Source organism: Homalodisca vitripennis, chromosome 1 (assembly GCF_021130785.1).
Source record: "Homalodisca vitripennis isolate AUS2020 chromosome 1, UT_GWSS_2.1, whole genome shotgun sequence".
NCBI lineage: Eukaryota > Metazoa > Arthropoda > Insecta > Hemiptera > Cicadellidae > Homalodisca > Homalodisca vitripennis.
In genome coordinates this window covers 142,178,507-142,203,789 of record NC_060207.1, presented here as the reverse complement: position 1 = coordinate 142,203,789, position 25,283 = coordinate 142,178,507, and the positions used below count along the sequence as shown (strand labels likewise).

Below are 25,283 nucleotides of genomic sequence, written 5' to 3'. Positions count from 1 at the left end.
AGGTAAATATTGTAAAATAAATAATTATGAAAATATATAATATATTTTTGTTACTTATAATCATGAACACATGAAAAACAAATTTAGACCAAGTATTCCATTATATAATAAAAATATGTATCTTTAAAGATACATTGTAACTTGAAAAGTTTCTAAATAGGCACAATTTAAGCGCAAGAGCCTCACAGATTATGTAGCCAAATAAAATGTTATAAATCTTACAATCGTAATCCATCTAGCCTCAAAATAAACACTTTAAATGTCAGTATTCTCTTGGATGGATTATGTGGTATTTTAAATCACAATAGTAGTAGATATTATGTAAAATAGATTAGTGCTTTGCTACAAATTGCTATCAGATGGCGAGTAAAGCAGGAGCACAGCCAGTTACAAGTACTAAGGCCGGACAGTGTGAGACTGTCTGGGATTGATCATTAGTTCCTCTCTCGCCACCCGTAATCCCCGAGCGGTAATCCGGACTGACCAAAACGTTAGATTTATCAACCAGGTTGTTCGAGATAATCCGGAGTAATGTGAAACCGGAACACTGCAATTATTCTGTATTTAACTTAATCCAAAACTAAAAGATAAGACGTAACAATTTTTTAAGGTATAACACTTTAAATATAACTACTGTTAGTAGTAAATGATTTTCAGATAACTTTATGAATGCATCGCCACCATATCTTTACGCAAATCATGAATTCAATTATTTTAAGTATTGAAAAACTGAATGTAAGTGTTTATAAAGAACTAAATCGGGCATTCTTTTACGAAACATGACATCATTGAGAAGAGGTAGCCAAGTATATATTACTAAACAAAATATATTTATTTATGTTTTTTTTTATATAATATCTCAATACTTTTAACATTTGAGTTAGCATATAAACAATGGAAAACTGTTTAATCCATAACCATATCACAGTACAGTAAAAAAATTAAAACAAAACCCGTAATACCAAACAGCAATAACAACGTCAATAAGAGTTAGTGAGGTATGGTTTTAAATATCTCTCAGAACACCGTGTCTGATGCTGTCAGAGCACAAGTCCATTTCATGTTCAGAATGCATTGCGGAAAGAGCATTAACTAGCCATTACGTCAGCAAATTTCTGCTCTAAACCCCAGAATAAATCCGTAGACGCAAGTCACAACACTTTCGAAATCACCATCTCGTGTTGAATTAACAAAATAATTAAAACACATTTGAAGTGTATATTGTAATAAATATCAGTTGTCATTAGTATTTTATAGTGTTCAGTCAGGAGTAAAGAAATACATTTCTACCAAATATACCTGTCGCACTTCTCTTATCCCTCTTTATCATTATACAATTCTAGCAGTGCAGCTAACCTATCTCTTCTAGGAACTTAACTAGCCATTTGCGTGAAGTAAATGCTGGCATGCACTTCCACTCTGGTTATAATTCGGTCACCAATACATTGGGCTAACATATGATGAGAAATCTTCTGTCAATCAACAGTTATTATTATCTATCTCTCAAAATTTCTTCTTCTTATTATTATTATATAACTGTTATTCGGTTTGTGTCAAGTGCTCATATATTAAATGCGCTTGAATTCTACAAACACTGCACCATTTACATACAATGCATATTTTTACTATATAACAAATTACTCATTGGTCTGTTGGATTTAGTAGTTTCAAAATTGATTGATTCATTAAGAGATTAAGTGGGCATAAAATTTTCTATTAAATAAATACCTGATGGTAAATTCTTTAAGCAAATATCTATGTTAATTTTTGTGACGGAAAAGACAATATTTGGAAAAGAAAGATTGACGTTTTCAGTCCATAGAAAACTCTAAAACTCACAAAATTTGTTTGAGACTATATAAAAAAAAAATCACCCTTGATTCGTTTTTCAAAAGAATTTTTTACCAAGACTATATTAGGGGATAAATACGCTCAAACCGATAGTACTAAATATTTTGCCAACTGTCAAAATTATCATGTCTTAACGACTTGACAGTGGAACTTCTCCCAACTAGAAGGATGCTGCATGCGGGACGTGAAATGGGCTGCAACGGAACCAATTAAACTCTACGAGACGCTCCGACAAAGTGATCACAATGTGATCAGGATCAGTTACTCCACATCATTTTAAATGCCAGTCATATATTAGTTAAGTTACACACTTATTGTATATTATGAGAATAAATAGAATATATTTTTTAGATTATAAAATACTCTTGTCTCTTCTATATGTCCGCAAGAATTTTTATTATCTGTGATTATCACTGCTCTTGTTCTCACATTCTTTATATTTCAGACACGTCTGGAAACTATTAACTAGCTCTGAGTATACACGTGTGTATTGCTCGAAGACAAACCTCAAAAAATACACTTTAGATATATATTTTATCTGTCGCAATATTGATAAATATACGATAAATATATATCAATCTGATAAATATTGCGTTCCAAAAATTCTCCTAGCACAGTCCAAAGAGAGACAGAATTAATGCCCTGGTAACATTAAATTGAATGCTTGGGAGTTAATTTGTAAGCAGTTGTTGCTATGGCGACTCTGATAAGTGGCATGTTATTATTTTGTAAGTCCTTCAATCTTACAACTCTATTGATTGATGGTTATATCACAAAAAGTGTATTGTAAAATAGTTATACTTTAAAATTATTTATATTTTACAAATATTGAATTGACATGTAAAAGAGATAAAAATAATGTACAAATAAAATTAATCATTTATAGTTTTATTTGAATACTTTTGGTAGATATCTCTGGAAATCAATAAAATATGGCAAGAACATAGCGGCTGTGAGTAAGCTATTGAATTTGGTTTGTCTCCATTATTTCCATACCTTAATGGACATATGTAGATTCTACGAACAGTACCCCCGAGGTGTTGTGTAAGATACACCAAGTTTAGCTTATGTGCAGTGATTGCATTGTCCTATGACAAACCATTACGTAGGTTAGTAATCATGTAAATTTACTAACTACTTATGTTAGCTCTTTGCAAAATTTCTTGAAAAGATAATAACCTAAAATAAATACTAGCCACTTATTAAGATTAATATGATAAGTTAAATCTTAATTTATACATTCTTGAAGCTCTTGTCTTATTGGAAATTATATATTAATTTATAGTTGTTTTCAGAAGATCGGCTTTTTAATATTCACCCAAAAATGTTTAAAAGTATTCTAATACAATGTTTTTCAATGAATATTACAAATAAAAATACAAATAACATCGGTAATAAAAGAGAGTTACAAGATAGTGAAACAATAAAATATTTTAGATACGACGTAACTAATACAAAATCAAGTATAGATGGATACGTATAGATGTTTCCCTTAAATAGCGATGTAAGTGTAGATTAGAGTACAATATAAGAACTTTGACTTAACAACTACAACTCAGTAAGTGTCAATAATTATTTTAAAACCACTACAGAAATTCTAAATAGTGAAATGTAACCCATCTTGAACAATTTTGGGGAAACGTTGAGACCGAAGTTATTTTGTGTAGAAAGACGAAGTGAAGTCAAGCGATTCATCTCCCTTGGGTGCGTCTCACAGATTCCTCGACTCGCAATTCTAAAACATTCGTGTCGCTGAAATTCGAATATTCAAAAACGTAATTATAGTATATAAATGTACCTAAATTGAAAATATGTGTTACATGAGTCCAGTTTCCATTAAATAATTTTAAATTAATACAAATATTTGTTTTTCACGGATTACACGGATATTAAAAAAATGTATAATAGCAGAATATAAAAACAAATCTCTTAATGCTAGGGTATCCTTGAAATACAGAATATTGTTTCTTACTTTTGGTTTCATAACTTCCTAACTTTTATTTGTAAGATACAATTTTCGTTACCTTTTAACGATTGCTTTGTGAAATAATGTAAACAACGTTGTTTGGCAAAGAAACACTTATTAAAAGTTGTAAGCCTGGTAAATATCCTGTTTTCCTTACTCAAACTTTATTTCATTTTCAAGTAAATAAACTTGACAACTTTATATGTTAATTAATATGTATCCAAACCATTTTCAGTATTAAAATTTCTTAGATTTGTTGTAAAATAATATTAGATATCACCTCATTTAGATATAGAGAAACATAGAAGTAACATTTTAGGAGTGTAAGGGTTTTACAAACTCCTATTTACATAGAGTTTAAAATTGATTGGGACTTTAAAACTATTCATTTTGCCTTTTTTATGATTTTACAGTAGGAAAAATGTTAAATATATTGACAAATGGCGAAATTTCCTAACATTCTAAAAATATTAACTTATCAAAGACTTAATAGAATGAATGCACACTCTGTAAATTGTGTACTTTTACAAGGCAGTATTAGACTAACTACCAGTTCTGCAGTCACTCTTTCTGTTAAAACTACGAATGTATTAATTTAAAATTCTAGTATGACACATTCACTTTTATTATTTAAAACAAAATCTAATAAAGTATTATTTTATTTTATTTGTCAGGATCGACAGTGAGATACTGTAAATATGGTAGGAATGAGTAATGAACAGTAAAAACACTTACAGTTCTGGCATATATTTCATGAATTCTATTTCCTTTAAGGGATATTGTCATCACACTTTTACCATATATCTGCACATTTCACCTCTTATTGGCTGAGTTTCAGCAAATTATAACACTCAAGGGGTTAGAAACTTTCATTTCTGGCTGTCAGTTTGTCCGCACGGTATCTTAAAGACGAATCAACCTAGATTTCAAATTTTGCAAGGACACTTTCTGTCTATATTAGCAACACCAAGTTCGATAATGGTACTTGTCACTCCATGAGATTTTGCTGAGCATGAGTGAACATTTTTATATTGGTCTTATGGGTAACCACGATAGCAGCAAGGAGATTCGAGAATAAACCAAATCATAAACAAACTGATCACAGTCATAAGACACTTTTACACGAGACAGTAGTAACACATGTAGCATAACTACCAGAATAAACTAAAAACTTGAATAAACCAAGTCATAAACAAACTGATCACAGTCATAAGACACTTTTACACGAGACAGCAGTAACACATGTAGCATAACTACCAGAATAAACTATAAACTTGAATAAACCAAGTCATAAACAAACTGATCACAGTCATAAGACACTTTTACACGAGACAGCAGTAACACATGTAGCATAACTACCAGAATAAACTAAAAACTTGAATAAACCAAGTCATAAACAAACTGATCACAGTCATAAGACACTTTTACACGAGACAGCAGTAACACATGTAGCATAACTACCAGAATAAACTAAAAACTTGAATAAACCAAGTCATAAACAAACTGATCACAGTCATAAGACACTTTTACACGAGACAGCAGTAACACATGTAGCATAACTACCAGAATAAACTATAAACTTGAATAAACCAAGTCATAAACAAACTGATCACAGTCATAAGACACTTTTACACGAGACAGTAGTAACACATGTAGCATAACTACCAGAATAAACTATAAACTTGAATAAACCAAGTCATAAACAAACTGATCACAGTCATAAGACACTTTTACACGAGACAGTAGTGACACATGTAGCATAACTACCAGAATAAACTAAAAACTTGAATAAACCAAGTCATAAACAAACTGATCACAGCCATAAGACACTTTTACACGAGACAGCAGTAACACATGTAGCATAACTACCAGAATAAACTAAAAACTTGAATAAACCAAGTCATAAACAAACTGATCACAGTCATAAGACACTTTTACACGAGACAGCAGTAACACATGTAGCATAACTACCAGAATAAACTATAAACTTGAATAAACCAAGTCATAAACAAACTGATCACAGTCATAAGACACTTTTACACGAGACAGCATTAACACATGTAGCATAACTACCAGAATAAACTATAAACTTGAATAAACCAAGTCATAAAAAAAAACTGATCACAGTCATAAGACACTTTTACACGAGACAGTAGCAACACAATATGTAGCATAACTACCAGAATATTGATAAGTTGCATGAAACATCAGCGAAGCCTGCCACGATGTGTGGCATAATCCGGTGTACGATAGGTAACCTAGAACGAATTTAGAATTATGTAAAGAGTATGTACAATTTTAATTTTACGCATTTATATAACTTGATTATAATTTGACTACGACTGATAGCGTGAGCCAGTAAGTGAACTTGATGAAATGCATTACATATTTTCCCTCATTGCGTAAAATCCCAGTATATCGAATGGTATTTGGGGTACTTTCAGGGTAGAGTGAGATGAAAATCTGATTTCCCAATCAGTCTGCTGTCCACACAAATTAATGACGCATTTGATATCAGCCATTGGCTAAAATATACACTCCATACTAATGTTGCTATTAATATGTACTGTTGTAAACAGTGCAAGCTTGCTATAACAAATAAAGATTACAAAAAAACACCAAAGTGTTTTTAGTTTACCATTCATTCAAGCACTTTAACACTGATCCAATATCCATACAAGCAATCAGTTACGCTCTACATCAGAAATCGGTTTGTAGTTTTCTGCCAATCAGTCAACCCAGATGTCTCCTGAAACCCGATTTACACAGAGACACATTGTATTCAAGAAAATGATTCAATTGATATATTTAATATGACATTGCTTTCAAAAGTTTCATAATTTTAGTGATTTATTTATCAGCTTTAACACTAACTAGCGATTGCATATGTTCGTAAACAGTTCTGTGCTGGAGGTTTTCGTATTAGTCCCTAGCTTTACTAACATAATAATATACCCGTGTTCTGTGCCCGTGTTCTGTGCCAAGGGATTCTCAGCTGTGGATATCTAAGGATACATAGAGAGCACAAATCAGTTAATTACACTCCCTAAAACAACTTTTATGATTGCCCATTATACAACTTTCTATTACGTGTATCATGAAATTGTTACAAAACTAGCTTTGAAATTGGAATACTACATCTCGGTTCGTAAGGTGTAAGATGGTCATCCATAGCTCCAGTATATTGTTAGTAATCCTTAGTAATCCAATACTCATATCGGGGATGATTTAATATAATAATCACACATCGTGATTAAATCACGATCGTCATTTAATTACTGATAGTGGATGGCATACTAGCAGTTTATTTAAAATAACATCATTTGCGTTTTACCACATTTGACATAACTTTCATAATGATGCTTACATATGGCAAAATGTGACATTTTCAAAACTTAGGTAGGCTATTCCTTTACTACTAAGTTACAAAAATATTGTAATAAATATAACAGTTGTGTTTGAACATGTTTATTTTTCTTTTATATTCCAAATGACAATAAAATTAAATAGAAAGATTATGGTAGAAAATGGTAAAAAAATATGTTAAATTATAAATTTTATTTTAAATATTCGTTGAAAAGTAAATGAAGAACCTATTTCACATTTCTATACATTCAAGGGTCTTAGAGATAGCAATTGTGGCACCGGTAATAAGGGCAGCCTCTCATATGGTTATGTATTGAGTAGACCAGCTCATACATAATTGAAATGCTTTATTTGTGACATTCTGTTGAATAAAATCTAGTACATCTATCTGTGTTCTATGACTAATGGAACATGCATGTGACACAATTGAACTTCTGAAAAAGGCTTTTAATTTCAAGTTTAATCCAATCTCCAATATTTTAATACTCTGTAGAAAAAGGATATAGTTTTATCTATTTAACCAACAATTAATGAGTTTATGTTAACAAAGATTAAATACTTAAATACTTGATACTTGAATTAAATGTCAATAGTTGACACATTTTCGTAATGGAAATAGACACGAGTCAATATAAGTACCGTCTTGGTATAAGTACCGATGTTGGTTGTTGAGCAGCAAACAACGGCTTCAAGATAGTATACCATATTGGATAGATAGTTACTAGGTTGTACATGTATTACATAATTTTAATATAACATATATTGTGTACATTAAATTTTTTTGAATTTGAACTAATTTAGTTGCAGAACGTATAACTTTGTTTGACCACTTTTAAAATTTACACAAGCAAACCATAGGCACACTACTGTTTATATTATTGTTTATTTTAATTATTTACATTGGATTCTTATTTATTAGATTTAAAAATGAAAGGTTGTCATATATTTCCAGCGATTAGTGCTGAAAATAAGTTCCTTAGTTTGATACAATGTATTTTACTGATTGACAAATCGCGGCCTAAATCAATTGTCCAACTGATTGCAGAAACGATATCGAGTCTCAATAGATGAAACAGATTGTGCTCATTTATTATACATTCAATCTGCTCGGAGTTTCCGTTCCCCGACATTCTCCGCAGTTCTGCTCTCAAGTGGTTTTTTGCAGTATAAAGCCAATGGAGTTTAAAAACAAAAGAGATTTCTGGTAATAAAGACTAAAATCTTGTAATGCATCAGTAATTTTAATAAACTTTACATATAAATACACATTCCCACTTCTGTCCCCCTGGTCTCTGTAGGACTAATCATTTATATTTAGACTATTGGCATTGCGGGTGTTTGTAACAGATTTACAGACTAATATTATTTATAAATTGACATATAATGAAGGGCAAATAACACGAATAAGATGAAGATTTCAACAAGTATGTACATGACCACGGTAACTCCAGTGATACCATTCATGATTAACGTTGTGACAGGTACGGCTGGCGAAAGGTGATGCTCGTGTACGACAAGGACGGGTGCCGCCAGATATCGGGGAAACACACGTGCAAGCTGATGATGGAGACGCTGGTGGAGTTTTTCAAGCGACAGGGCTTCAACTACGGCAGCTACGACTTGGAGAAGAACGCAGCCGATGGCCTTGCGAACAACCTGCGGAGGGAGATGGGGTACCAGTATAACAGTACGTATCAGTACAGTAGCCGTAGTTGTACTAAAGTTCATTTTGAATCCTCTTATAGAACTAATTTTTGTAAGGATCATAAATGGAACAAATTGGAAAAGCATTCATCCTAGTTACACTTGGAATTACCCGACACCGCGCAGCTCCTCTGGGACTGTGGCTGTCCTACCCAATTTTTCAAACTCGTAAATTCAAAATGCAAATATTTTAATCAGGAAGCTCCAGAAATAGAACCGTGAACCAAAATTAAAGACACATTTATGAAGTCGTCTCCGCATTTATACAAATAGGTTTACACACCTAAATGTAATACGCTATTGTCTGTCCAGTAAAATTGTAATTTTTCTAACCACTCTCTTTATGTTTTATTTACAAACTATTAATCAGTGTGAATAAATTACTTTTAAGACTAGTATTTCGGAAAGATACGAAACGCCGTTTAGTGTTTACTATTTTTTAATATAAAAGCAAACTAAGCTTTTTTAAAAATATTATGTTTGCAATCGCATTGATATAGTATGTAAAACAGCACATTTACGTGACAAACAAAAAGAGGCCTGCATATCGAAACAGTTACCTGACTTCACTATTTTAATTTAAACCAAAACCGATGTAATACAGAAAACAATAAGTATTAGATAATAAAGTATTAGAAAACAAGTATTATATCGAATTAATAATTTCTGAGATATGAGTTAGTATTAATAATTACACTTTAGATTATTAGTTAATTATAGTCTAAATAAAATGTTTTAAATTATTTAAACGTCTCAAATTCATTGGTGATAAATAAGGATTTTATTTGATATTTCACTATGTTAAATAAGCACTGTTATTGGACAAATTAGGCAGCATTAAAACCTAAGAGGAAAGAGGAACTTTTTTTTATATATTATAATTACAACCCAGGGTAAATTAACCCCGAGGAAAAATAACTAAGTTAAATAATAAATAATTTATACATCGACTACCGTGTGGCCGCCTCTTTTATTGATGAGAATTTACACAGTAAAGATTTAACCATATTCCCTAATATCTAATATCAAAGGATATTTTTCAGTATTTAAGGAAAAATATAGCTCTTTAAAATTAGAACAGTTTTATTGACACTTACGTTATTCAACTAATGCCCAATAACAGTCATGCCACCTGTCATGTTAGGATTCCGTATTAGGACGTCTGCCGTGGTCAACATGTTAAAAACTCAATACTTGTTATTAGGTTTAAATAAGTTGTTTACATTAAAATAACACTAAGGTCTAATATAACTATTATGAGCCCTTGGACACAAATAGAACCTGGCATTAACAGATAGTATCTACCTAAATATATATATATATATATATATATATATATATATATATATATATATATATATATATGACCAAATAGGACACTGCGTGAGGATTGAAATATATTGTCTTTAAAAACCGACAATACGTGAAATAAATGCACGCATACGTTGAATTTTGTAGCAGTAAGTATAAGACTGTACAGTACAGGCTTAATACACAAGATATATGTGAGGAGGAAAACCTCAATATCGGCACATTCCGTAGCAAGTGGCACCTCTGAAACCAAAACTCCGGATAGTAATGGTAGTGTGAGAATGGGGCAGACGTCTTAGGCCTTACATTTTTCTTCTTATTTTCAAGGTTATAAATAACGACGAACAACAAACATTCAACTATGGAGAAACCTCAAATTTGTTTATCCTTTATAACAATCGATTATCAATAATACATTTTTATATAAAGAAAAGATAATATCATCAAAGAAATTGCAGTTAGAAACACGAGTATTAATATGTCATCGTTATAAACATTGTCATATAACCATGTAACATTTTTACCTATAAATAGTTGAGAAATACTGCTATAATTTTATGCATTTTCAATATGTTTGGATTCGTGATGAATCCAAGTTGTCTGTTGCTACATGTTTGTCAGCTAATATCCAGGATAGTAGCCCGCACAATCGTGGTTACAATCTAATAGACGTAACCACATATACTCGTATCAGCAGTGATGTAATCAACTTCCCTTATGAAATACAATCAATAAGTGATAACACATCTAATCACATATAATGTACAATATTTTCGAATCAAATGTTGCATTGCTTTTGAAAATAAATTGTATTCACCAACAAAATTATTCCGTGATTGTCATTCGGTCTCTAAGGACATTCTTGAGTTTCCGATAAACGAGAGACTTAATAAAGTATTAATGACTTATTCTACCATTTTTGTTTGTACATTTACTCGTACATAGATCTCAAGGAGTACTTAAAACTAAACTATCCACGCTGCCAGTAATCTGGTTAGCTTATAAATTTAAAGTAATATTAATTATAGTGAGTTCTGTACAAATAACTTAAATTATTCAGTATTACATGCAACTTTCATGAGTACACTGTATTATAAAACAAAATTTATAATACATTTACCATTAAAAATATATTAATCTACTTAAATTTTATTTTATCCCAAATAAAACAGACTACCTTTACATTCATCTTATAATAATATATCACTTACAAGATACTGAAGTAGATGTGGCAACTCCGTACTCGGGAAAACCGGCTGCATAGTTACACCCAATAAAAGTGTTGTTTTAATGTACATACAGCTAAAATAAAATGTAAAAGTAAATAGTACTTAAAAATATGAAAAATAATGATTTACGATCTGGGAGAAACTTTATGTTGCAATGAAAACATTAACTATTATTAAAATCAGTTTATAATTAAATATCTTAATATGGTGTCCCATTAAAAAACGTGATAATCTTAGAGTTAGCCCTTTATTAGGATTTATTATTACCTTCCCCACGTATTTCTGCGCCAGTGAACTCTTAGCTAGTGACGTGTTTGTCAACTACGTGACGAGAAACTGTCAGGTTTACTCTCGGGAGAATCTACGAGACCTCCCCCTTAATCTGCAGTATCATGTTGGCTTTAACTATTTCTGCACTAGAGAACTCTTTGCTAGTGACGTGTTTGACAACTACGTGACGAGAAACTGTCAGGTTTACTCTCGGGAGAGTCTACGCGACATCCCCTTTAATCTACAGTATCATGTTGGCTTCAACTATTTCTGCACTAGATAACTCATTGCTAGTGACGTGTTTGACAACTACGTGACTAGAAACTGTCAGGTTTACTCTCGGGAGAGTCTACGCGACCTCCCCCTTAATCTGCAGTATCATGTTGGCTTTAACTATTTCTGCACTAGAGTACTGGTTGCTAGTGACGTGTTTGACAACTACGTGACGAGAAACTGTCAGATTTACTCTCGGGAGAGTCTACGCGACCTCCCCCTTAATCTGCAGTATCATGTTGGCTTTAACTATTTCTGCACTAGAGAACTCATTGCTAGTGACGTGTTTGACAACTACGTGACGAGAAACTGTCAGATTTACTTTCGGGAGAGTCTACGCGACCTCCCCCTTAATCTGCAGTATCATGTTGGCTTTAACTATTTCTGCACTAGAGAACTCATTACTAGTGACGTGTTTGATAACTATGTGACGAGAAACTATCAGATTTACTCTCGGGAGAGTCTACGCGACCTCCCCCTTAATCTGCAGTATCATGTTGGCTTTAACTATTTCTGCACTAGAGAACTCATTGCTAGTGACGTGTTTGACAACTACGTGACGAGAAACTATCAGATTTACTCTCGGGAGAGCCTACGCGACCTCCTCCTTAATCTGCAGTATCATGTTGGCTTCAACTATTTCTGCACTAGAGAACTCTTTGCTAGTGACGTATTTGTCAACTACGTGACGAGAAACTGTCAGGTTTACTCTCGGGAGAGTCTACGCGACCTCCCCCTTAATCTGCAGTATCATGTTGGCTTTAACTATTTCTGCACTAGAGAACTCTTTGTTAGTGACGTGTTTGACAACTACGTGACGAGAAACTGTCAGATTTAGTCTTAGGAGAGTTTAACAGAACTTTGCTATCAATCTGCAGTGTTATGTTACTTACAATTTGTTCGACGATAAGACACATATATTTACGAATACAGAATATTCATGTACAATTAAATAAGAAACACTTATCATTCGGGTTTCATCTGTCTCATCTATTGTTTTAGCATGTATTAGTCCCTCTTAATCTCTTTGCATTACTTGATGAATTACATTTGTGTAATTATGATAGTGTCATTTGTCAACTTCTGGCTTTTTACAGGATTTTACACTAAATTAAACAAATTTTTGTCAATGATAGGATTTATCCGGCTGATGCAGACAACGTGTATGTAGATCTATTACGTAAAATGTATTACTTTTTTCTTCTTTTATTTTAATTTGAATTTCCAATGAAATTAATTAAAAAATTTTAAATGTTCCCAAAGGGCTAATTTGGAGTGTAAGGTGTTTTTTGGACAATTTTAAAATGTAAAAATGGGTCGCCTGATACGGAACTTTAAGGGCCTATTTACACTGAAAATTTCGGCGCAAACAAAAGATAATGATCTATAACCAAACTTTTTAAAACGGGACTTTGAAATTAAGTATCGTACTGGCGTAACTAGATGTGGAACAGCACCAACACATTTTTGTGTTTGTGTACAAAAAGTGAGTTTCATTTTTTATTGCAATACCTAAATAAAAAATGCTTTAACCTACATGCTTTAAAAAGACAACAAAACCTAAAATCAAATAGGAATAAACATTTTTAAATAGCAACGGACAGTAAATTGGGTATCAAATAAAGTTTTTTATATTTGAACTTTTTGTTCCCTTGTTTTTCAAAACAGATAGCTAGCGGTAGCGCTGTCACTCGACGTGACACTTAATTAACTATTAACAAAGTTAATTTGTTTTTCTAGAAAGATTTCGAATATCGTGGAAGGATACCGAGCATGCGCACTCGGTGGCAGTCGCGAGCCCTAGCGTCGGATCTTAGAACTAACTAAACTAATCACCCGGAGCTCACATTCCTAGTTTGTAATATGAATACATAGCGATATTATGTATGATTTACCTCTTGTGTAACTAATAAAATCTCATGTATTAGTTAGAGTCGACTTAAAATGAACTACACAGCTGTTCTTAGTTGTATAAACATAAACACACTATACTCTGCTTTCGTTGTTTTGTGATAATTAATACAGTGCTACTAACATTACGTTAAATTGTTTTAGTTATATTATTATTATATTACTGTCAGTATGATATCTATCATTCATTGATATAATTCAGTAAAACAATCACGTTCCAGAAAAAGCTACTTTAGTACTAGATGAAATGAGATCCAGCTGACAGAATGACGCACACGAAATAATACAGAAAAGAAATATTTCTATCCCGCATACAAAAGACAAATTGTGTCAGGCTACTGACAGAATTAATCTCAGCCAAATCCAGGATTTTACTTGCACCAGCATGGAATTATGTTTACCTATGTCGAAATGATGTTTCATTCAAAATGATTTAAGCCTACAGATGAAATCTTATTCCAGATATCTTGGCCTCGCATCCTATAATACGCATCCCTTGGGCATTAAGGTGGTTTCATAGCAATGTTCAAATCATAAAAGTCTACACACCAAGTAGATAAAACATAATATTGTACATATTGGCGCAGTGAGGCTACATGTGTTAATATGCCACATGTTTAATCATACTCATGCCACATGTTTAATCATACTCCTGCCACATGTATGGTCAGTTTGATTACAAATGTATTCATTCTGCTACTTTCTCGTTGCCATCCTGGTCAGCCGAATTTCATGAGATATGTTACCATTATTGTTGCCTATATAAAAATGAAGCTTCATGCAAACTTCCAAGTCTACAGTTCAGTAGTAGAGTTTAGTCTCCTACTCTGGCTGGGATGGTACTCCAAAATAGCGAAGCTCTTGATCTTCAACTGAGTACACTGTAACACGGTGACAGCTGAAATCTTCTGTCTATCTGTGTCTGAATAGACGAAACAACATCAAAACAACTTCACTAGGCGGAGTATCTACTCCTTTGCTCAACGCAAGGTTTCCTAACTTGGTTTGCTTAGTACAAAACTGAGTTGTAACTCCGTTTAAACTCTCAGAAGTGTACTCAGATTATGGAGAAAACCTAGTGGGCAAGAGGACCGCTGAAACACAACCAGGAAAGTCGAGACCGAGTGTTCCTTCCCCAGATAGCATGAGCTACAGATGCTGGAGCTGCGCCAGCTCGTGCTGACAATGTGTACAGCACTGATGTATTTGTGCAAGTCTAAACTTTTAATACTCCCCGTTTCAAAAGAAATCTCCGAGATCGGTAATTTTTTGACATTTATCAGACACGTCTGTTACTTACCCAATTCATAAGGTGAGACAGTCCGATGCAAGTTCGCGCGAAAGTCTTGATAGCGTTTCGATATGTCTGCCTTCTGGTACCTTCCAACTAGTATATGAGTCATATATATTACCTTCCTTGGCAAAGACGATCTGATATATATATATATATATATAATATATATATCATATAAATCATGTACTTTTTATAAACTATGTACTTAATCATAAGACTATTATAAACTATAATGATGGCTAACTTATAGAACATATGATACAGCTCATATCTTTTTCACTTAAATAAAAACTAATCACAAGTTATCAATGTATTTACTTAAACCAGAAAACTACACATCTTAGTTAACACGTTAAAATATTGAAAAAGTGTATCCTATTTAAAACTTCGCATAAAAGGAGAATATCAAACTTGTTCAACAACAACACTGATGATGCCGATACAACATTGATACACGTTAAGTGGTGCTCTCGTTGTGTCTATTTTCGGACTCATGAATATTAACTGGCGGCATCAGTTTGTGGTCGAATGTCAGGTTTATAGCAACAAGGATGTGATTACGTTCTAATTGTTTAGAATTTATCTTTCTGGCTTATATACGAACTATTCTACTTACTATACTATACTACACAGACCTCAATAGTGTCATCGACAAAGGCTTTAAATATCAGTTTATTTTGGGTTTAAATTGCCTAAGGTATATGCAATATACGAGTTTTAGGAATTGTATTATTACTTTATGAGATTTTAGTACTTCCTAGATCTAATACCAACTCGCTCTCGCATGAAGTTCATGAAGTTGGAGAACAAATACGTTTTTATTAGGAATTTATTATATAACATGAATACAGAACTCCATACCGGTACTTGTTAAAAAGTTTGTTTATGTCGAACAAGTTAATGAATTGGTTTAATTCATAACTATTACTAAATAACACATTTTCAAAGAAAAAAAAAAAACAACATAACTTCGGCGGGAAGGGTGTATTGAGTCGGGTAATGTGAATATTGAGTTAGGCTCCAGTTCACCTTTCTCTTAGTGCTTCGTCTGAAATCTGATGCGGAAACTGACTTGACTCCCGGAGTCTGGAGTCGTGTTCGTCTGAAGAGATAAAAAAATCTCAATCGTGCACCTGATGAGACAATGAGAATACCTCTTCGTCTAGATTACACTATATTTTATAGCCCAGGTGTCTCTGATGTCAAAACGATGTAAAGAATGAACGATCTTAATTTTAAGTACCTTTTTCCGACTTGTATCTCTTGAGACGAATATAACTCCACATTCCATGAGTCAATTCTGTGACAGCATCACATTCAAGACGCTGCATTAAGAGGAATGTGAATGGAAGCTAAACTCTACATTCACTTCAAACAACTGTCAAACAAAATAAAAATCGATTTGTTAACAAAAAAACCTCAGTTTTATTCAAGTTATAATGCTAATTATAAATAAAACTAAAACTGTGTATATTTGTTTTAAAAATGTAATTGGAATTATCCATAAAAAGATAAAAAACAAAAAAAGATCAGCATCCGCGTGAGTCTCGTGCACTTTATATTCAAAGTTTTAAGTGCAGTAGGGTAAAGCTCTTAAATAAAATTGAGAAATCATTTCTTATTTAGAGCATATGCGTTATGTAAGAACTTTACTTAACAAATTTCGTGTTTATTAACATAAAGGCGTAGCTCAGGATTCACTTAAACTTTGCAACTGATCGATGTTGAGATTAATTCTCTTTATAATATATATAAATGATTTATGCACAGCAAATTTTAAAGGACAAGTTACAGCATTTGCGGATGATACTGCCTTTTTTTATTCAAGTAGCACATTAAATAATATCGAAAGCCAAATGAATCTTGATTTAAAATGTATAAAGTGGTGGTTTTCAAAAAATAATCTTGTGTTAAGTACCGAAAAAACTAATTACATGAATTTTCCCTTAAAAGGAAGGACTCTCCGAAGATAAGGCTAACCTACAACTGTTTAAGTTGTTTAGTAAGTAGCAGCTCGTGTTCTGAATGTTCAGAAATAGAGGAGAAAAATGAAATAAAATATTTAGGTGTTACATTAGATAATGCGCTAAACTGGAAAAAACATATATTAAATTTAAAGGCAAAATTAATATCAGGTGTTAGGCTGTTTTACTTTCTACGAAACATGTGTCCCTTGCAAACTTTGCGCTCTTTATATTTTTTCATTAGTTCAAAGTAGACTGCAGTATGGAGTTGTTTGTTGGGGTGGAACTTATAAAACTTCCCTAAACTCTTTAATTGTAATTCAGAAGCATTTTGTTAGATTAATCTCGAAAAAAAGTATTAGAGAACCTTCTCACCCTTGTTTTGTAAACTTAAAAATTCTTCCTTTGCGACATTTGTACGTTTTTGCAGTATTAAAAAACTTTTTTATCGGGAATAGGAACTTAAAGAACTTAAACATTTTTAAGCAAAGATTACGAAATGCTAATCAATTCCAAATATCTAAGCCTAAAACAACATTTTATGTCAAATCATATAACTATATAGGTCCAAAATTGTTTAACAAATTACCGAAAACCATTAGGCAGATAGAAGGTTTAAATAGGTTTTTGAAGGAAACAAAAAAATGGCTATATAATTATAAAAACATTGAAGATCTGTTTTTGACATTAAAATAAAACCGCTAAGGGTATTTAACAGTAGCAATTTAAGTTAGTTTTAAGTGCAATCTTGTAACGTTATGTTATAAGTACATTTACTATAGCAGAATAGTTTTTAATTTTCTATATATTTTCTTTTTAACAACTAAGCACACATCTCTTGTTTTTATATGTAGTAGTGGTGTGGTTATAATTCATATGATTGTTAGTAATGTTAGGGAAACAACGTTGTTACAATTTAGTTGCCGCTATGGATTTTCTCTTAGTTATTTTGTTTAATATTATGATGGAACCCCAAAACAGGTTTTCAAACCTTAGGGGCCCTATTTATTTTCTCCTTAGTTAATTGTCTCGAAAAATTTATTATATTTTAAAATGTTAGTTTAGATACTTAAATTTTTACTCTTTATTTATTTATTTTTTTAGCTGCTAAGCATTATATAAGTGTAAAAGTTTATTTTGTTTAGGAGGCAGCCTGGCAAGTGTTGTTTTTGTATTCTATACTTAAATTGTTAATGTATGTGTTCTTTTGAGAAAAAAAGGAGAAAAAAATAAACGTATTCTTTTCTTATTCTTAATTGGTTTGAAAGTTACCAATGTCTTCAAAGGAGGTAAGATCTTAAGATTAATCCTTCCTGTTTAACTTCATAAATTACTTATTGCGAGCAAAATAAAGTTAAAATAAATGCTTTGTATATCAGTGTGAATGCAATTTTATGCTTTGAAGCAGTAAAAGCTTTAATAAACATGTCAGGCGCAACATTTAGTATTTGAATAAAATAGGTTTTAAAACTTAGTCACGGATAATAATTTTCTAATATTTTGTAGTTTACTTCAACGGTAACATATAAAAAGTTTGGTAATTACATTATTAAAAACAATACAAGAAAAGGTTATGAAAAGGGGTGTGCACAATGTAATGCCTTGTATGTCATTAACTACAAAGATGTCAGATACAATCGTTCAAAAACTACATATTATTATTTAGTAATATCTAAAAAATTCTTTCTTTTATTTATTTTGTAGTTTGCACATCCTTTAAAATAAAGAATTCGTTTAGATTGTCATTTTCCTCATGTATGATTCCACATATATAATTCTAAGCAAATTTCTAAGATTCTTCTCTTTTACATAACATGCGGTAGTACTATAAAATCCTTAAGCATAAACACTTGCAAGGGAAAATTTAAAATAAATATAATTTGTTGTGGTTGTTTTCAGCAGATAACTAAATAAATAAAAGGAGTCACTTTTATAAATAAGTAACGAAATCAAGTCTTGCCAAGGGTTAAACTCGAGGGAGACAAATGCATATTGCACTCGCTCAACATACAGTAGTTTTGTGTATTCTTAGTAAAACCACATCGCACTTCATTTATTATATTTACTCGTACTACTTGTTTTTAACTATTTTTTGTAAATGAAAATATCGGTTCGTTAGTTATATTTAGTAATAGTTAATAATATTTACGTCACCACTTGCCAGCTAGAAGAAGAGACTGAGTGCTGTTGTTTTCAATTAAATAATATTTTATTATATGGTAGGATGAAGTTGAAGTAAGTTATATTTACGTATAAGATTGTTTATTTTAAGCGTTTCAAGTTAAACGAGTCTGGGAGAAATATTATCGTTTAATATAAGTGGAACTCTTTCGATATAATACTATTTCGACTCCCACCACAACTGGCGCGGCTGACGGTTGATTTCTTTTTAAAGGGAAGTAACTTTTTACAAAATGGAGGTTTCACAAAAAGTTGGTTTTTATGCTTATACAGCGTAAATTTGCTTTCGACTCCTGGACTAAAATGAGAAATACGATTTATAACTTGTTGTGTGTAATATTATTGTACAACAACACAACAGTAATTAGATACGATGGGAATCTCTATTGTTGTCTTCGCTTAAACGTAAATATCTGTACTTATTGTCGTGTACTGAAATTGAATAAAATCTTCTTACATGTATGGGACTTCGTAAAATTGATACACAACATTATCAAAAGTGGCAGTTTATAAACTGATATCAAAGAAGATGGATTTTTTTGTTCTCTTAGGACAAGAAGCTTATAAATTGCACTTAGTCCTGTAAGAACCTTTGCGCTGCTTCCAGAGTGATAGGATATTCAAGATGGGTAAGGTTAGGGAGTAGGTGCCGCCTCCTATCGAGATCCATGAGGAAGAATTAGGGCAATTCATCTCAAAGTCATCCCGGAAGAAGGGGAGGTCAGCTCTGAACCAGCCTCTCCAGTCAAAGTAGGCAGGGGTGGCACACTCTTGTTGAGGTTAACAAGAACCTCTGAGGTAAGGGAACAAACCCCACCAACTCCAACAGTCATCCTCCACAGTAGACTAGACCTATCGAATTGCCCATGAACCCCAGAATCTCAACATTTGCAGTTAGTGATGTGCCGCTACTGGACATCCATAAGGTTGTCCAGATTGAAGTGGCACATCGGTTTTTGCTGTGCCCAGTGGTGGGTTCAACTGGTAGGTATAAACCAGCCAGAAGTGATCCCTGCTGGGTGAAAGAAGATGGATAGTGTAGATTAAAATATAGATTAGGAAAATACTATAGATTTTCCGAGATTTTTCGTAAAAAAAAAGAAAAAAAAACAATACTGACTTCAAAATTAGATGGTAAATTTTAACAATTGCTTTTGAGTACGGTTATGATACTTCAAATGTTACGATTATTTAATGTTTTAATATACCTAGGTAATATAATTAAATTATACTCTTTTATAATCTAAATATATTATAAGTATGATACAATTAAAATAATTTTATCATATTATAGTTTAGTAATATAACTCACTCCCTATATTAATTCAGGAGCACTCTAAATTAGTTATGTACGGTTATCGGTATTTGCTATTCCCTGTACTTTTATGAAGGAAAAGGGAAAGGGCAAATACTCCTATCAACTACTATTCCCAAAAACAACTAAACTGACTGCATTACATAGAAATACAGTGTTTTATTGAAATATTAGTCCGTTTCCAAATGATTATAAACGTGTCTCCGAGGTAATATTTAGGTTATAATCGGGTATTTCTGTACTTTATTTGGTATGATAAACAAAAGAAGTTTCTTGCGTAAAACTGTTCCTGAAAATAAAAATAAAACTCTCGTATATAAAATAACGATTTACTGTTGAACATAATTCAGCAAGCGACAGTGGTGCGCCGCCACTACACCGTCGTGAATGGTCCTGCTACCTGGCGGAGACAGCTTAAACTGCATAGCCGCCACAATCAGTTCAACACAAGTCCGCTAGATAGTGCGGGGCGCGCCTTTAACACAGTGTTCAAATGAATACAGTGCCAAATTTGTATGATTACATTTATTTGGCATGTAAATTAAACTTTATTAATATATCAATGTAGTTAAGATATTATTTGTTCACAATTTTTGAAAGGTACCTATAGCTATAGAATAGGTTTTAACCCGGGAGCTAGTAACTATTTTATAAACAATAATACGTTAAATGTTGGATAATTTATTTGAAGTGTAAATTTCTTTTTGAACGCCTTATACTTACTGACAGAAAAACTGTTAACTTTGTTAACAGAAAATCTGTGAATTTGCATAATTTGTTTTACTCATATCGGATTTTCCTGGAAGTAGGTATGAAGGAGAGAACAATGTTTTTTTATACGCTACAACAAGGCTTAAAATTTGCCACCAACGGTGCTTTTTAGTTTCATAATGGTATATGATCATTTTATTGGCCAATTTCTTTACGTGGGGGCATGTTTTCGCATGTAAGCTCCATGTCAATGGTTCCTTGAATATGTTAAAGAATTTTACGTGCTATTGCATTATTTTATATATTTAAACTGCAAATTTTTATTTCTATTTACCAGTTCAGTGTATTAAAATTAATGTCAAGAATGTATATAGCCACTTGCTAATACTCGCGGCTCTCAAATACGTTTTTACGTTGTATAAAGTTACTCAAAAACATTAAAAAATAGCATTTCCAATGAGGTACGTAATTACTAATATGGTAAATTGAATATTTGTTTTGATACACCCTAATACATAAACATCAGAGTAAGTAAATCTAAAGCATGGCACTAGACCTACACTTACAATAATCTACAGCGGTGATAAAAACAATGTTATAGCCGTAATATTTAATACTTTCCAACTCTATTTACACAAACCATTCGTTACAAGAATAAAATACTCAAAATTAATATCCGATTAGATGAAAATTTAGATCAGTGTTGTTTCACTCAGCTATTCTTGTACAATGAATGGTACTTAATGAGTAAAAACATAAATAAAGTATGTATTTACCCATGAATTTGTAAACTTTAAAACACACACACACACACACACACACACACACACACACACACACACACACACACACACACACACACACACACACACACACATATATATATATATACTAGCTGTTTCCCGCGGCTTCGCACGCGTCTCTTAAGCTTTGCCCGTATATTTCTTTGCCTTCAAATAGTGTTTGGATATTTTAATATACGTAACTACTGTGTTGTAATTGCAGTTTATAATGTGCAGGCGCTTTGATAACTTTTATATCTTGCAGTACAGCCTGGTGGTTAGTTACATCAATGGGCATTGCGTATAAACCTTCTACATAGAAAAATACAAATTTTCATAGTGATCGGTCCAATAGTTTCTGAGTCTATAAAGGACAAACACACAAACATTCATTTTTTATATATTATGATTGCAGAAACAGTTTAAACAAAATTTGTCGTTTCTCTTAAGCTTACTCTATGCTTTAAAACTATAAGTGTAAAGAAAATTTATATATAAATATATTTTTTTGTCGCATTATATATGTTTACAAAGAACAGCTGATTAAAAATTTGAAAAGACTCTTTCACTTAATAACATATGTTTGCTGCAATGCATTTCTTACGGGTATTTCTGTAACCAGTGGGGCGGAATCCTGAATCGGGAAAGGGATAAAAAGTATCCTATAACCTTCTACAGATCAAGACGAACAAATTAAAAAAAAAAATTAGGCGAATCCGTCCAGCCGTTTGTGAGTGATGCTGTTACACACGAACAGTTTTTCATTTTTATATATATAGATATATGTATGTATGTATGTATGTATGGTTCAAACTTTCAGTGACTCAAAAATTACCATGATAGCTGCCATTTTTTTCACTTATCTTATTTAACTTAATAATAACTACAACTTAAATTTTAATTTAAGAGTAGCTTGTAATAAGTTGAAATTTGGTACATAACTTTTAAACCTAATGACCTTAATTTTTTAAATTTCGGTTCGATCATATGTCTTAAAAACTTAAAGTGATAAAAAGATAAGTTTAAGGAAATCAGTTCATAAATAAGGGGTATAATACGCTTTTATAAAACGAGTACTAAATAGTTTGCAATGTAACTATTTAACAGCACAAAATAAGTTTAAAAAAATGTTTAGCTGCTCTAATCAGCTGATTATAACGTTACACTGTTGAACTGTTGTCATAATACTCTTACATATAGCAGGATTTAGGTTTCTTTTTATTCAAACATAAGAAAATAAAAATATTTATAGTTTACAACAATAATAACTTTATTTAAATAAGGCTACTAATAAATCCCTAAGTTTTTTTATTTAAAAAAGTACAAAATCAAATTTAGACATATGGGGCTAACTCTACTGACACGGTTCAAGACGTGCAATCAAACTGGTTCTAGGAATATTGAACATTGATTATTTTATATTGAACTGAAACTGACTATCCGTAGCAGAAATTGGCCTTTTGATTCAAAATTATAAAACCTCTGTTAATTTTCTGTTATATTAATAATATATAATATTCTGTTCTCTGTTATATTATAAAAACTTTTGTTAATATTCCAACAAAAATATAATAGTGTGTGTGTGATTTCAAGGACGGTTTTATCTCAATATTATAGCTATTACATTCTTATGCATTCCATAATCATGATTATATTTAACTTAATACTTATAAGAAACGCCAACTAAAATGTGGTGTAGGTTAAAAATGATGATGGTAAAATAACTACTTACATTTTATATCAACAATTCTAAATATTTTTCATATATTTAGAATTTGGAAACAAACAAAAACCTATAATAACCACAAATTAAGATGTAAATCTTATTATGTCTCCTATTAATTGTCAAGATTGGTTAGATGAAGAGTATTAACAGTTTTTATTTACTAAATTCGAACTACAGATCAGAGTCGATAAAATTACACATTTTTAAAATTGACCTTGCGTATGCATAAAAAGAAAACTTACATAATCAAGTATATAAAATTCTTGTTTAATCACCGTAGTTAGGTTTGTAAATCAATCAAAACATGCTCAGTGATTCTCATAACAAGATTATCTATTAGAATAAGAGTCAGATATATTTAAATTATTCCAAATTATCTGAAATACATCAAGCATAACTGAGTTAAGTAGTATTTATTTATTATTTAAATGCAATGCTCGATTAATAAACAATAATTCATCATTTGAAATGTTATATTGAATGTTTCAATATGACAAAAAGCCGTATTGTGTCTATTCCCGTATGAACAAGGGCGACAGCAATTCGTTATGCAAAAAAAGAGATAGAATATAAATAACAAAGGAGGGGTCAAGAGTCCATCTACGATATGTTTCCTGACAGCTGTCACAACCCCTTCTCGCATTATCCCCACAGACGATCTTTTCTGTGGCCTGTGGCTGGTGCGGAAATAAAGTTTATCTCGCAGAGGTGAATATAGTGACAATCTCCCGTGCTGAATGTTCTGGCTTTCAACATACTCGTGTTTCAAGCGCGGAGTAATTTGTATTTCTGTTTGCGTACATACGTTATCAAATCTTGGTTCATCCCAAATAATTCTGGTTAGTTAGTCTTGGGCTAATTTTAGACAGATATTAAAATTGATTATTGGTTTTATAAATATTGTTGAGAAAAAACGTAAAAAATTATTTTTTAAATTCAGCCCTGGATTCATTTGTATTGTATGATTGTAGGATATGATTCAAACGTAACATAATATTATAAATTAGTCAATATAAATGTTACTTCGCCGTAGTTATATGGAAGGTGAGTTAAGTAAATGGGGTCGGTCTCTCATGTAAAATAATTCATAACTGTTGAGCAACAGTAAAGAAAATCTGATTCGTTCACAGACTCAGCAGAATTGGAAATAATACAAAATATGTTATCGTAAATGTATGATCTAGCAACATTACGAGCATGCTATAGCAATACACTCGTACATTCCTAGTGCATACAGTATATACTCGTACAAACCCTCCAGAAGACTTTGTGGAATTTATATGGATCATACGAAAAGGCAATTTCAAATAACACACGTCCTCTTTCATTATGTTCAGCGCATGTTTGTAAATATTTGGTTTTACTGTGGCTATTAACAATTGACCTGTTTAAGTTATATTTGAATAACTTTGAATTGAAAAGTGTTGTT

The 25,283-nt window shown here is 31.9% G+C and overlaps 1 protein-coding gene across 2 annotated transcripts in view; it reads left to right on the top strand.

The window, feature by feature from the left end:
* Nucleotides 1-25,283, top strand: part of LOC124372502 (atrial natriuretic peptide receptor 1) — an 884,633-nt gene that overhangs the window by 222,959 nt on the left and 636,391 nt on the right. For both annotated transcript variants that reach the window (XM_046830913.1, XM_046830916.1), the window contains exon 4: nt 8,665-8,870. In XM_046830913.1, coding sequence (XP_046686869.1) covers nt 8,665-8,870 — 206 coding nt within the window. The remainder of the gene's footprint in view (nt 1-8,664; nt 8,871-25,283) is intronic.